At 42.1% G+C, this 15,653-nt stretch overlaps 1 protein-coding gene across 3 annotated transcripts in view; it reads left to right on the top strand.

The window, feature by feature from the left end:
- znf385b (zinc finger protein 385B) overlaps positions 1-15,653 on the top strand; it is a 76,276-nt gene that overhangs the window by 20,214 nt on the left and 40,409 nt on the right. For 2 of the 3 annotated variants that reach the window (XM_051958800.1, XM_022203629.2), the window contains exons 2-4: positions 7,071-7,201; positions 8,212-8,355; positions 8,644-8,757. In XM_051958800.1, coding sequence (XP_051814760.1) covers positions 7,072-7,201; positions 8,212-8,355; positions 8,644-8,757 — 388 coding nt within the window. In that variant the 5' untranslated portion in view covers position 7,071. Of the gene's footprint in view, positions 1-7,070; positions 7,202-8,211; positions 8,356-8,643; positions 8,758-14,752; positions 15,097-15,653 lie in introns of those variants that run through there. The other variant, XM_051958801.1, reaches the window with a different exon arrangement.

Raw genomic sequence — 15,653 nt, 5'->3', positions numbered from 1 at the left:
CCTTGAATTCAGCCTGTCAGGTAGTCCATCCTCCAAACAAGCTCCATAAATCTGGTGTTTAACTTGTGGCTTCAGGTCAGAGCTGCTCCAGTTTAGCTTTGGAGGTCATACGTGATATAAAGGAGCGGTTCGACCTTGTTGAGTCTGTTGGAAGTCAGCGAGGAAAGTGAAGAAAAGGAAACAAAACTCAGTCAGATCAGTCTGTTGTTGTTGAGGTTTGGTTTTATTTGACCAATCACTGGCTCCGATGAAGAGTTGCAGCTTTTCCTGACTGCATCTTTTGCATTCCTGCCGAAATATGTTGTGTACTGCCTCAGAAACTGCACAGTCGGACTAATAAATGATTTAAGAGGCAGCTGTGTATGAAAGTATGATGCAGCTTACAGCAAATACCAAATTAGACGCACCTTAAAACAGAAAATCAGATCTATTTTACTGCAGAAATATGCAACAATCCGTGTACGTAATGTAATAAAAGTATAACAGTCAAGTTGTGTATTTAAATATCAAATTAAACCATAGAAGGGTTGATTTATATATTTAAAAGACACATTTTTCAGCCAGTTTCTTCTGATCTTGGCTTCTCAGATTCCTGCAGGAACAAACATCAAACTCTATCTAGTAGTTTGTTTCAACATCTCTGCTGCTGCTGCTGGCCACTGCTCTGGTTTGTGTGTATTTGTGTGTGTGTTTGTGTGTCTTTGGCCACTGTTATTACCAGCTAGAGGCCTCGGGGTGAGAGACAGCCACTCTCAGACCTCTCTCTCTGTCTTTTCACATCTCCATTAGTTTCTTTGTCCCGTTGTCCCCTCAGGTTACTCTGGGTGTGCGTGTGCTCGTCTGTGTGTGTCTGTGTGTGTCTGTGTGTGTCTGTGTGTGTCTGTGTGTGTGTTGTACAGCCTCTTTCAGCGAACAGCGACATACATTAGTGCCCCCCGTCTCTTTATCTGTAGCACCGGCAGGATTCAGAGCTTCCGACCAATCGGATGAGCCCCCTCGTTTGTCCACTCGCCGACATAAAGGCGGCGTGCGAGCAAGAGGAGCTGAGATTAGAAGCTATCTGATGGGGAAAAGCTTGTATGTCCGTGTTTAGTGGTTTCCCGTGTTGTCACATGGGTGGAAGGGCATCCGCGGGTTGAAAAAGACTCTTCAGACCAGAATAATGGCTCATAAAAGATTTCATACACCGCTGAACAGTAACACACACGAATATTTGTCATACATTCTGCACTTTAAGAGGTCTATCCCCACCAGCACTGAGACAGTGTTAATGGTGGTGCATCATGTATCATCACAGTATTTGGTACTTTTCTTCAGCAAAATACTCCATGAATGATAATTTTCCCCTTTGTCACATCTGTTACATATTTTATAGCCACCTCCAATAGCAGGCACGTTCTTATGGAATGCTGTATAAGTAGATGATATCTGGTTAGCTTAGCTTAGCTTAGCATAAAGACCAGAGACAGTGGGAGGTCAGCAGCATGGCTCTGTCCAGGAGTGACAAAGCTGTAAAAATTCAAGGATTCGGGGATTTTTTATTGCCATAGCATTTCTACAATGAAACTTTGTTGGCACTTCCAAAACAAAACATAGTATAACACATAGTATAACAAACAATGAACAGCTGTATACACACACACATATATATAAAAGTAAATAGAAGCAAATATTTTAAAAAAGTGTGGAAGTGTGATAGTGCAACGATGTGCAACGTCTGCTTTAAAGTGTCTGATTTAAGTAAAATGCTCAGTTTGAATTTGTTATTGCACATTAAAATGAGTATTGTCCATCAGTGAGTCTCTGTTTGAGAGCAGACAAGACAAAAGTTTCTATTGATCCCAAAGGAAATCATTGGGCCAGATATTGCTCAGGAAATAATTAAATGGCATTACATGAGCGTAGGGATGTCCGTTATTGATAGCCCACCGATATTATCAGCCGATATCGGCATAAAAATGTAATATCGGTCAGTATCGTTATCGGGTTTTTTGCCTATCATGAAAACCGATAAATAAATGCCTGGATTTCACCAACTTTTACCGACTCATAGAGGGATATAGAGTGTGAACTTGTGAAATGTGTGTGTGTGTGTGTGTGTGTATATATATATATATATATATATATATATAGATATAGATATTAGCCTGACAGTGCAATGATGAGCTTTGGTGTCTGTGTAGGTTCTCAGTCATCCAGGTCATCTTAAGGTGAAGGGTTTAGTTCTGGCAACTGGACTTATTCTTGTGATCTTGAAGACGTTTCGCCTCTCATCCGAGCAGCTTCTTCAGTTCTAAAAAAAAAAAATACCTCATTGGGATTCAACACCTGTTGTTGAAAGATTTCTTTAGTCTTTCAGCAGATACCATCAGCCTTAGCCCCACCTTCACCTCTAGTGGTTAAATACCTGGGACTCTCCAAACTAGTTTTTAGAGCTGAAGAATCTCGGATGAGAGGCGAAACGTTTTCAAGATCACAAGAATAAGTCCAGTTGCCAGAACTAAACCCTTCACCGATGAGCTTTGGTCTGTCAGGAAACAAAGCTGTGGATGCCGTGTAAAGTATGATGGCGTCTCATGTCAGTGGAGCCTGAAGCTTCCATCCAGTTTGAGATTAGTTAGATTAGAACTAAATTAGAACTCTGTGGCAGCCTACTTCCCTTCACCACTGCTGGTCTCTTACTGTGTGTACATCCCATAATGCTCACATGCAGAAGGCTCCACGGTGGAAGCAGCAGGTGAAATGTTTGAGTTCCGTATCCGGTCGTCCCTAATGCCTCCATGACAATCCTTCACTTCTGGGTTTAGTTGTACAGTTTGTCATTCGCTCTGTGACAGGTGATGGACTGTTGTCATGGTGACGTTAAAGACTCGGAGATGAGACTGAGACTCAGTCAGAAGATTCTTTGAAGTGTGAAATGATGGATGCCATTCCTTCCTCAGATTCTGACTGGAAATGTTTCTGCTTTTTCTCTTCAGTCAGGAAGTACATTGGTGTGTGTGTGTGTGTGTGTGTGTGTGTGTGTGGGATTATAACCCACAGCTGGCCTCTCTGATTACTGACTGCCTGGTCAGCCTGGATTAGACTCACACACACGTTACATCCGTAAAAGTTCTACGCACATTTCAGTTTGATCTTAAATGCTCAGTTCACTGACTTCCTCTTTCTTTGGCTGCGTCTTACCATACGTGTGTGTCTGTGTGTGTTAGTGAATGTGTTTGTGTGTGTGCGTGTGTGTTTGTGTGTGTGCGTGTGTGTTAGTGAGTGTGTGTACATATTTACCTATGTGTGTGTAATTCGCAGCTCAATAGAGCAGATATATTTAATCCTTCCCCTCGCTGTAGCTGATGTCAGCATCAGCTGGCTCTGTGTGTGCGTGCGTGTGTGCGTGTGTGCGTGTGTGCGTGTGTGTGTGTGTGTGTGTGTGTGTGTGTGTGTGTGTTTTCTAGCTAATTCATCACAGTAGCAGATTAACCAGCTGTCTGCTGAACATAAAGGTGACGACTAACACCAACCCTGAGGAGAGTGGAGTGTTTCCCGTCTAAGTGAGCCGCTCTATCGGCCGTTTCACCTTCATTCCCAACAAAGTCGCCGCTCCTTTCTTTGTTTTGGTTGACTGACCCTGAATAACACAGAACCCATGAGCCTCAGCACCTGATTCTGTAGCGAGCCAAAGTGAAACCAAGACTTCTCCAGAAATAAGAAAGTCTCACTGAGAAAGTCACACAGGAAGCGGCTCTTTTCTCATTTTTACTGGATTTAATTCATCTAGTTTCAGCAGAAGCTCAGTGATTTACTCCATAATGTGCAGGATCTATTCAGGTCATTTGACTTGTCCCACATAAGTAAACTACAGGGGCATGAAGTGGCAACAAAAACATAAAATTGACTTGGTTCTTTAACTCCTCCTATTTTTGCTACCTGCAGATAGTGAGTACAGCGTGTCAGACTCACAGCCTTGTTTCCAAATGAATAGCCGGGCATCATTTCACTGTAGCTTTGGATTTACTGCAAAAATAAACACCGCAAGAGAACAGAAAATGCAGCTCCTTCAGTGTTCTTAGTGCAGGGTTTGTCAAAAAGAATGAACCGATTTCGTTACGCAATATTTTAATGAGGAAAAACAATAGAAAACTCCAGCCATGTCACAAGTATTCTGCTCACAATCAACTTTTATTTGATGTTTAAGGTCATCGAATGACATCGAATAACAACAGCGATCAGTTCAGGGGATTGTGATATGCTGGCGGACGTCTGGGAGGTGGCCACATTGAACAGCTGTAAGACAGGAAATAAAAGTGTAAAATAAATGTGCAGATCGTGGGGATGTGGAGACTATGGTTTCCTCTTCAGAACTCGACTTACGAGCAGCAGCTGCGTTATCGTCGCATGAACTGAAATATCATCAGGCAACAATTGGTTCTGTGCCATTAATGCCTTAACGAGCTGATCCAAACCCCCAGAGTGACTTTAAATACTGTACGGACAGTCGTAATGTGGCAGCAAACCAAACGGAACGAGGAGAAAACCAGTGAGTGTGTGTCCTGTCAGAGGTCATGTGACTTGGCAGCGCTGACAGGCCAACAGATGGACGCAGTCACGGGCTGACCTACACGCAGACACACGCACGCACACACACACACACACACACACACACACACACACACATTCACGTATATATACACACGCATATGTCATCCCTCCTCCTCTTACTCATTACTTCATCACTCTCCCTGTGAGCGTTTGATGCTTCACACTCTGCGTCCGGTGTCGTCCAGGCATCGCTACCGTCCGTCCGTCTGTCCGTCCACCTGTCTGTCCGTCACTGAGTGCCTCCTTTTAGGTCACGTGGACGTTTGGTGTCACCTTCATGCTGTTGAATCACCCGTGTTTGCCTTTCAGTCACACCGGAGCACTTTAAGTGTTCTGTCGTTGTGTTTGTCAGGATTTCTTTGCTCATATCTTGGTGAGAAAGTCTTGTGTATTTAATGTGTTTCGACCAGGGGTGTCAAACTCATTTTAGTTCAGGGGGCACATTCAGCTCAATTTGATCTGAAGTGGGCTGACCAGTAAAAGAAAACATTCTGAACAAACTGAAATTTGTTGGAGAAAAATAAATTCAGTTTCAGCAACATTCAGCCTCAGTTTATCATTTACACACTGCAACTTCTAGATCATAGTTTATGTACAAAAGCACTAAACATTCAGTCACAGTTATCTGGAACTGAATTATTTAGTATTTTACTTCAGAAGAGACAAAAAAACAAGGCAAAATATTGGAAAAATGAAACACAAAATGACCAAAAAAAATGAGACAAACGACCTGAAACGAAACAAAAAGAGACAAACAACTAGAAAAAAAAGCTACAAAGTGGCAAAAAAATGGACAAATGACAAAAACAAGACAAAAAATGGCAAAAGCGAGAAACAAAACATCAAAAATGGCACACAAAACAATGAACAAAGCAAAACACAAAAGGACAAAAGTGAGACAAAAAGGAAATGCGAAATGACAAAAACAAGAAACAAAGCGACAATAACATGAGACAAATGAAAAGTGAGGCAAAAAAAGGGACAAAAAGCAAGACAAAATATCACAAAAATAAACCACAAAACGGCAAAAGAACAATGAACAATCTGGTATTTTACTTTATAATCAAAACAACTTGTCATGATCTAGAAATTGTTTAAAGTTTATAGTTTTACTAATTCGCAATCTGCAGTTGATGTCTTCTCTGGAATTTTTACACCTTAAAGGCCGGATTGGACCCGGTTTTGGTCCGCGGGCCGCATGTTTGACTCCCCTGGTTTAGGTAGTTCCATTCTGTGTGAAATTCATCTGAGCGTGTTTGGAAAATATTTGGCTGCAGAAGTTTGGTGACTTCCTCCTGGGGTTAGCTGGGAAGTAAATCACAAAAACCCTCTGATGGCGTCTGTGTTTGTCTCACTCTGTTTGTTAGAGGGCCATCTTTCATATACGTGTCCAACACACTCTCAAAACACAAAAACAAATAGACTGCTGCAGTAGTTAAACTCAGACCTAAACGGGATGTTTTTACAGAAATACAGTCAGAAATGAAAAATCTTTTACTAAAAATGAGCCCCCTTGAATTAACACACGATAAACGTTAAAACATTAAATGAACTCAGTCTCACTTCGCTTTATTATCCCTCCCAAGGCATTTTGTTCTTTGCACAGAATTTCATTTACAAAATTTATTGAATGAGGAAAGGAAATAAGATCTTTGAGCTAATGAGCTTTCTGATTATTAGTTGTAATGTTGTTAGAGCTGTAGTTAATGGGCCATTATGTTCATTTAATGTTTGTAGCATCAATTAGGAATCTATTCCTCTTCTGTGGAGCTGTTTAACTCTGCCTGAGGAGCTGAAATAAAAATGGACGTTGCAACGAGGGAAATAAGCTACAATAAGAAATAAAATATCCAATATTTCACCTTAGATCTCCAGTTTGCATCCTGACCTTCCTGGGATCTTTCTGCATGGAGTTTCCATGTTCTCCCTGTACTTGTGTGGGTTTTCTACAGGTTCTCCAGCTTCCTCCCACAGTCCAAAAAACATACTGAGTGTAATTGGTGATTCTAAGAAGGACGATGGATGAATGATGGATGGATGGATAAATGATGATGGATGGATGGATGGATGGATGGATGGATGGATGAATGGACGGATGAATGTTGGATGGATGGATGGATTATGGATGGATGGATGGATGGATGGATGGATGGATGGATAAATGATGATGGATGGATGGATGGATGGATGGATGGATGGATGGACAGATGAATGTTGGATGGATGGATGGATGGATTATGGATGGATGGATGAATGATGGATGGAATATTTCACCTTGAAATGAATATGAAGACTCTCCACCATCAGTGATTATCATTTATATCTCAGTAACGTTCATCATGTCTTCTTTTTAATGCATTAGTTTTGAGCTGAGTAGAGTGTTGAGGTAGTCAACGTCTATCTGTGTACCTGATGTCTGAAGAAAGAACTCAGAACTAATGGATTATTACTTATGTCTGCTTCTCTTTGTCCTGAAGGATGAAGACTCCCCTCGGTCCCTCTCAGCTCCTGGAGAGCGCTCAGATCCTGACCTTTAGAGGGATGTGTCAGGAGCTGATGGACTCAGCGACACCTACAACCATCTCTGTCCAGCAGACCCCATCTCCAGGTGACTGACTTCTGTTATAGGATCTGTTCAATGCTAACCAATCCTTGCAGTTTTTCATGCTGTCGTGTCCCTGCAGGATTTCACGAGCTGTCCGACAGATCGTTGGGCCCTAAAATGCCTGAATTCGTGGCAGTTCTAAAAAATTGTGATCTTAATTGCAATGTTTTCAGCATATTTGTTGCGATGAAATTGTGGGAATTCTAAAAAGTTTTTAGGACATGTTCCAACATCATAATTGACAATATTTCTTCCTAAACTAATTCTTTAACACACTCCAACCCATTTCCACAAGCTGGCACACCACGGTGGGAAACTAGCAGCAGCCAGAAACTGGTTTAACATGAAGTGGTTGCTAGATTTAAGGCACTAAATGATCATTTACAATTGAATGAATCATATTTGGACATATCTGTCAGTGGCTTATGAAGTTAATTTCACATCCTGGCATTCACACACACACGTTCACAGCTTGTCACGTCCATTAATGAATCTAACTTCCCTTCATTCTTTTAGATCTGATCTGGATGCAACAGCTTCCATCATGGTGGTTTATCTGGTCTGTAGTCCGCTCGTTTTAGCCGTTCTCAGAGATAAAAGTGTTTGTTAGTCGATGATTTCCGTTTGTATTCCACCACAATATTTCCCGGGTGTAAAACAGTTTAGCTCTGCTTTAGTGAAGAACATCAGGGAATTGTTTTTCTTGTTCTTAAGCAGTAATTTTTGTTGGTAAATGAGAGACATTAGAATGGGACATATCTGCATCTTCAAACCATAAACAAGGAAGTGAATTCGGTGTCGTACGTTCATTACGTTTGAGCTGGGGACTGTCATGATTTTGGAACTCACGGGAGGCGGGATAAAATTGTGGAAAAGTTGCAGTGATTAGACAAAATTGCAAAGTCACGCAGAATTCACGGAGATTGTTGAATTTGTGTTAATTGTTGCGATCAGAACACCGTGAATTCCTGGAGGGACTGACTGTAAGACTCATCCTTGTTGTTCTTTTCCAGGTCAGGGCGGGGCCTACTCACTATGTGAGGTGTGTAACCTGCAGCTGACCTCCGCTGCTCAGGCTCAGCTGCATTACAATGGCAGGTCTCACCTCCGGAGAGTGAGACAGCTCCAGCCTGGAAAAACAGGACAACAGGCGGCAGGTACACTATGACTGTAGTAGCTGTAGGATTAGACTGCAATCAGCTTACATAAAATAATGGAGGTAACAAAGGTGTAACCAAGACCTTCACGCCCCAAAACTGAGTTTAAAAGAAGATGAATACAGATGAATAATAATAGAATATTTTTAAAATAATAATATCATTAGTTATAGCAGTTGTATTAGCAGTAGTAGTCATAGCTGCATTACAACCACACTAGCAGCAGAGCTTCATTGTCGTCAGCTCTTTGTATGTTTTGATGGGTCTGGATGTCTTTGGTTCCATCAGGGGCTCAGACCAGGTCTCTTCCCCCGGCCACAGGGCTCACCTCTCAGCCTGCAGGACTACCTCCGACTCCTGGTCTCAGTCCGAGCCTCAGCGCTCCATCCAGCACCGCTGCAGGTAGGATCGCTGTTACTAATGCTACCAAACATCTGAACGCACCACAAAGACCACAGCTAGGAGCACCTGCACGCAAGGAAATAACTCGCCTGTACTCAGAATTCCTAATCCAACCTCTGCTGCTGCAAGACGTGCCGGTTTTTCACGGAAACCAGAAGGAGACTAAAAGCTGAACAGGACATTAATTTGTAAAGTCCGACTGTCTGTCTGCTGAGTGAGATTGACTTTGGCTCATCCATCATCAACAGCTGTTGTCCTCTGGGAGAGGTTGGTGTGCGTGCGTGCGTGCGTGCGTGCGTGCGTGCGTGCGTGCGTGCGTGCGTGCGTGCGTGCGTGTGTTGGGTCTCAGATTGAGGTCTAAAAGGATAAACTGACCCTGCATTAAATCAGATCATTGCTGCAGTTTTAACTCAACCTGTGTCTCTATTGTTAGCTCCGCCCCTACACCTGTCAGCCACGTTGTGATGTCAGCAAAATGTGGCTCCGTAATACTGAGTCAGATTTACACTACATTATGTTTCTGGGTAGTTACCCTCCTCTGTTATTCCTTCTGTTCGCTGTTATTTTACTAGCATCTGATGCAAACGGGGTTTTTTTTTTTGCAATTTTTTAGCAGAGATGTACAGAATAAAATAGATTTGAATTAAATATCCTGATTTTAAGCTTACATTTGGTGAAGTTTCTTAACTGAAAGAGTGTTTAGTTGAAAGACCATCCAAGGGTTGAAAATCAGAAGATTGGCGCTGTTTCTACGGCTTCTTGAACTGATAATTTGTGGATTTATGACAAAAACAATATGTATTTCAGACTCACTGATGGGTTTTGGAATCCAAGCAAGAAAAGAAACGGTTTATCTTCTTATCAGCAGCCGTTGGTGTGAGACTGATCTGTTCCCCATTATTCTATGTACTATTGTTGTAGCTGTGATGTTAAATGTTAATTTTAATTAGACAGTCTTGAAGTATTTCCATCATTTTAATGGCGTAATAGCAGCAGTACTTCCAGCTCCCTCTGCCGGCGAACTCGCGGCTGAAACACTTGACATTGCTCGACCCCGTTTGGTCCTCTGATCCCGTTCAGCTGGAACACTTTCAGAGCATCTTCAGTGTTTCAGACCCACTTCTTTAAAGTCAAACTGCCGGTCAACAGAGGGAGAACGTGCTGCGAGATGTAAAGGAGTTAAAGTGGAGCAGACAGCGGCGGGTCAATAAACTGGGACACGGAGCTGCTCGGAAACATTTGACATTTCTCAAACGCTCCGCTAATATTTGGTGTTAGTCCCTTTTTGTATTAGCCCCCACACAAGCACGCTGTCAGGACGTCTTTATGTCTGACTACTCGTGTTACTGCGGCCCAGTTTGCTGAGAAACACAAGTTCTATTAGAAATCTGCTGCTTTAGTGCAGTTTTCTTGCAGGCTGGACGAGAAACTTTGCTTGATTAATGTGAATGAAAATCCGATTAATATGTTCCAAAGAAGGGAGAAGCGCACGCGCACACACACACACACACACACACACACACACACACACACACACACACACGCACACACGCACACACGCACACACGCACACACACACACACGCACACAGCTAGTTTCAGTACTTAGGATGATCGTGTAATTGTGTCAGGAGACACGGAGGAAACAGAAAGACAATCTCACACCGACACACACACCTGTGAATGTGTGTGTGCAGCAGCTGTAATTACACACTGTGTGTCCATATCAGTGTGCAGGCTACAATAACACTGATTAAAGATTAAATCTCTCTCTGCTACACAGACACACACACCTACCTACACACACACACACACACACACACACACACACACACACACACACACACACACACACACACACACACACACACACACACACACACACAGTCTGAAAGATCATATCTTTCTCGCTCTCTCTCTCTTCCTCTCTGTCCATTATGTGATGCTCGCTCGACCATGAAAAGCACTTTGGCCTGAACTCAGCTCTCCTCCAAGCCAGGCCGAGCGTGTATGTGTGTGTGAATGTGTGTGTGTGCGTGTGTGTGACAGTGACCTGACTGAGCAGCCTATCAGCAGTCAGGTCAGATGACATCACGGCCAATACAAACAGTTGTGCTGCTTGGAGACGGTCGATGCGACTGGTGAGCTCCTCAATCGATGGTTTTCACATAACGCGTCAGAAAATCAGAAGCTGAGTATTGATTATTGATTATTGTGTGCTGCTGCAGCTCTAGTGATCGCTGTCTGGACAGAGCAGGTGCTGTGAAGTCAAGTTATGTCAGTGTCTTCTTTGTTTTCGTACATGAAAACTTCAGAAAATCTGCACACAATCTCTGCTGAAAATGTAAAATTATACGTCAGTCTTGGTGGAAGAAGTACTCAGATCATGCACTTAAGTAAAGCTACGGATTCATGTAGAATTCTCTTGCATGCAAAAGTAAAAACATGTCATTATAACAAGTGCAAAAGTCTAAAGTATGAGTCCTGTCAGTATTATACTAGTATTACTACATAGATGTGTTTTTTTCATGTCCTACCTGGTAAATGTCTAGCTAATCTTCCTAATCCTCACTAATGCATTATAGCATTCTATTTTAACAATAAATCACGTTTTTCGTGTAAAGTCATTATATTTAATGTATATTGCCTACAGCTGTCAGATAAATGCAGTGAAATGTGCGATTATTTCTTCAGGAATGTGGTTTTCTGTGAAAATATTACTAGAGAAGAATGAAGGAAGATCTCACACAGACAGACATTACTGCGAGGAAGTCAAACAGAAAGCATTTTTATGGGGACTCCTGTAGATAATAAACATGTGCGGTTTATTTTTTGATCTAATTTCAAACCTTTTCTGTTAGAAGATTTAACTGAATATACAAAATATGCAGTTTTTATACTGAACCTGCAGGTATGGTTCTGTCCCCACTCACTTAGACTGTAAGAGTCTGATCTTGTTATCCTGAAATAAAAAACCAGGGGGCGTCTGAGTGGCTAGACTCACCTATAAAGACTTTTAGCAACATTTTCCGCTATGTTTTACTTGGTCTGCAGCATTCGTGATTTTAAAACCACGATAAAATAAGAGCATTTGTTGTTATTTTAGCATCCTTGTGCATACTGAGCTATGTCGTAAAAAATGTGTCCATGTGGAGGGTAAATATAAATGTAGAAAAATATCCACATTAGTGCTCGCTCTAAGGAAACTTTCTGCAGTTTCGCTCGGTGAAATAAAGCGGTACGGTCTGGACTTTATGATGTGCACTGAGGAGACTTGTGGAGTAAACTGGGTCTCTGCAAACACAACTTTATTGAATTGGTGAAGAGAAGAACCTTAAGTGTAGAACAAGTACCTCATATGTTTCTGAAATACATTCACAAACTCATTTTCATCTATTTTAATTTTTAAATGCATGAAAAAAAAACCCAAAAGGAACTGCAATTAATTGCAAAAGGAAGCTATTGTGTCTTTAGATTAAGGAATTCAGAGATATTTCCTTCTGGGAAAACGGAGATGTGCTCTACAGAGTGTTTTCTCTCTGAATGCACGTGTTTGTTTTCTCTTCAGTGGCAGTTAGTGACCACTAGGAGGCAGCATACACACCAATACACACACACATATACACACACAAACACACTTGTAGACACGCAACCTCAGTCACTAATGAAAGAAGTGAATTCTCGTGATCCACGTGCTCTGTACAAATGAAGAGATTGAATCACATGAGACTAATGAATTCACATTATTGCAGATCCTCTGCTCTGTTCTCCTCTTTTCTTCCCTTGTGCCTCAGTTCTTCTTTAGCTTCTTTTCTCCTCGCCTCCCTTTTCCTCTCTACATCTTCTCTGGATGTTTTTTCCTCCCCTCTCATCCTCTCCTGTGCTGAGAGCAACAACGCCGCTGTGCTTTGACCATCTAATTTGTTGTGCTGCAGCAAATAAGTGTTGAGGAACACAAAGTTTTCAGGAGGATCCTAAAGCTGTTTTTCTTTTAATGAAGACCTCAGAGTTCCCGATTAGATTCTCCCTACATACAGTGGAAACGTCCAAATCCACTCACCTTTTCCTTTCTTTCTTTTCCATGTAACTGTATGAATAAGCTCACTCTAATTAGCTCTCCTGGGCTAATAAAGGTCAGCATGTTGCCCTGCTGGTACCCCTTTCATAATGAGCTGGGGAAATAGACAGTTATTAATAGGCACATATTGCAGCAGTGTGTGTGTGTGTTGGATTGTGTTGATACATTCAGCAGTGTATGAATAGACCCTGCTGATGGTTTCACACGCTCAGTGCTGTATGGTGATGACAACAGGCTCAGGGGTGGAGGTGGGTGACGGGATGCAACCCGATTTGAACCAGTCATGCTTGTGCCCACCTGACCCACATCCTGCAACATTAAACCAACATTCATGCCCATGTGGTCCATCAATATCTCACAGTAGGAGACAAGCAGACCCAGTACTGGACTGGTATGATGAGTAGAGCTCAGGTAGATGACTGGTACAGCTAGCAAGGGCTGGGTAGCAGTAGACTTGTGGGACTTGTAGATGCACCAAGCAGCGCTGCTAGCAAAAGTAAAAGACTAAAATGTAACTGGTAGAGGTTTGATAGCTGACTGGAAAGACTAAGTTGACAAATACAGGACTAACAGAATCAGTAAAGGTCTAGTAAGACTAGGAGATTACTGGTAGGATTTTAAAATTAGTAGATATAAGAATTAGAGTATGGTCATTATAAGGTTGGGTAGGGTCAAGCTACAAACTAAAGGAGTAGCCGTACACTAAAGGGTTGGTAGGACTAGCAGAACCAGTAAAAGTCTAGTAAGACTAGGAGATTACTGGTAGGATTTTAAAATTAGTAGATATAAGTATTAGAGTACGGTCATAAGCGTAGGTAGGGTCAAGCTACAAACTAAAGGAGTAGCCGTACGCTAAAGGGTTGGTAGGACTAGCAGAACGTAGTAAAGGTCTAGAAAGATGAGGAGATTACTGGCAGGATTTATCATAGTGTGGCAAGAAAATTAGTAGATATAAGAATTAGAGTATGGTGGTTAGAAGGGTAGTTATGGTTGCGTTGTAAACTGAAGAACTAGCAGTATACTAAAGGGTTGGTAGGACTAGACAAGGTCTGGCAGAAGACTAAGTATAGCACCAGGACTGGTGAGACTTGTGGTGCTTCTAGATTACCAATAAATTAGATTACAAGCAGAGTCTGTAGGACCAGCAGGACTGTTAACAAAAGCCGAGGACTAAAATACAGCTGGTGGGGGTTTGGTAACTGACTGGAAAGACTAAGTTGACAAGTACATTACTAACCAAACCAATAAACTTCTAGTAAGACTAGGAGATTACAGTTCAGTGTTTCTGCTAGGGTTTTTTTCTGTAGCGGCGGCAGTTAAGATGTAGTGTAAAAGTTGGAGATAAAATAGTTATAGATAAGTAGGTCTAGTGGAGAAGTCGGACTGGTGGACCTCGTCAATGTCTAGTAGATAATGGATGAAGAACTACAGTAGTAGAGGACTGGTGGCCATGTCATGGTATAATCAAAAACCGATAGGACTGGTGCAACTAGTAAAGAGGTATGGAGGAATAGTTAAACAGAATCGGTAGGAATATCGATGGGAGCAATAAAGGGTTTATCAGAACATCGGTGCGGCTAATGTAACTGGTAGAGGTTTGGAAGGACTAGTTAAGGTCTATGAAAGAAATAGTATGAAAAAGAGAACAGGGCAGAGACTGGAAGGATTAGATAAAGATGAGTCATGTTTTGCAGTTTTAATCTTGTCTATTTGTAATTCGATTTTTTGGGGATTTTCATTCGTTTGTTGGTTGACTTAGCTACTATTTCTTCCTCTAATCGAGTTTGTCATCCCGGTTTGTTCATTTGCTGCATTTGTCTGTGGGTTTTTTTTGTATCTTGTCTGTTGTAATTTTGTATGTTGTTCTTCCTCTCCTCTCCTCCTCTCCTCTGTTTTTTTTAAAAATCACGATGCCGTGAACCGCTGAGAGCGAGTGAGCATCACAGACACAGAGCGAGAGAGAGGGATTTCCATTGAGACAGAGGGGCTGTCATCGCCGTTCACCCTGAATATCATCACCTCACTGATTCACATACACTCTGGCTCTGCTCGCTGTGTCCGTCCTCCTCCTCGGCACTCACACACGTGCCTCCTCGCGTTCACACAGACAGACAGCGACTCTCCACTGTTTGCTTTTGGGTTTCCTCCTTGTTGCTTTTTGTTGTCGAGGGAGCAGATGACAGAGAGGAGAGGCAGGAGGAGGAGGAGGAGGTGAGACAGCTGTCTCCCTGTCCGTGATGTGGAGTAGTTTCCTCAGCCGAGGTAGGAAATCCGTCTTCTGTTTTCCAGTTTCAGCTCCACATTCAGACGGCTTGGTCTTGAATGTGTGTTTTGTTTTTTTACTGTGTCTGACTTCCTTTTTGCACACATTGCACGGCCACAGGTGTGTGTTGTGTGTGTGAGTGTGTTGCTTTTGGGATTAGGAGACCCAGAGGTCATGACCTGGACTCACTCTGAGCTTGCAGGTTGTAGTTCAGTCTAAAAATGGTGGAAAGTCTAATTTCCAGCTGTTCATCAGAGGATGATTCTAATCAGAGGACTGCTACATATCAGGACCTATGTCTCATTTTTTGTTGCTGTTTTCTGCTTTATTGCAGACTTATATCAATACGTTCCATGTATTTTTACCCATCTGTTTGCTGCATTTGGATTTTATTCTAGATAAAGGCTGAAATCTCTCTTTTCTTTTGGCTGACTGAATGAAGAGAACACATGATGACAGCTGAAGAAAACTGATTGGTTGCAGTGGTGACGCTACATGATCAAACTTTTGTGTTAAAACTGAAATTTGAGCTGGTTTTGCTGTTTTTTATTGTGAT

Source organism: Acanthochromis polyacanthus, chromosome 14 (genome assembly GCF_021347895.1).
Source record: "Acanthochromis polyacanthus isolate Apoly-LR-REF ecotype Palm Island chromosome 14, KAUST_Apoly_ChrSc, whole genome shotgun sequence".
NCBI lineage: Eukaryota > Metazoa > Chordata > Actinopteri > Pomacentridae > Acanthochromis > Acanthochromis polyacanthus.
Note: the sequence above shows the minus strand (reverse complement) of the source record. Positions and strands in the feature narration are given on the sequence as shown.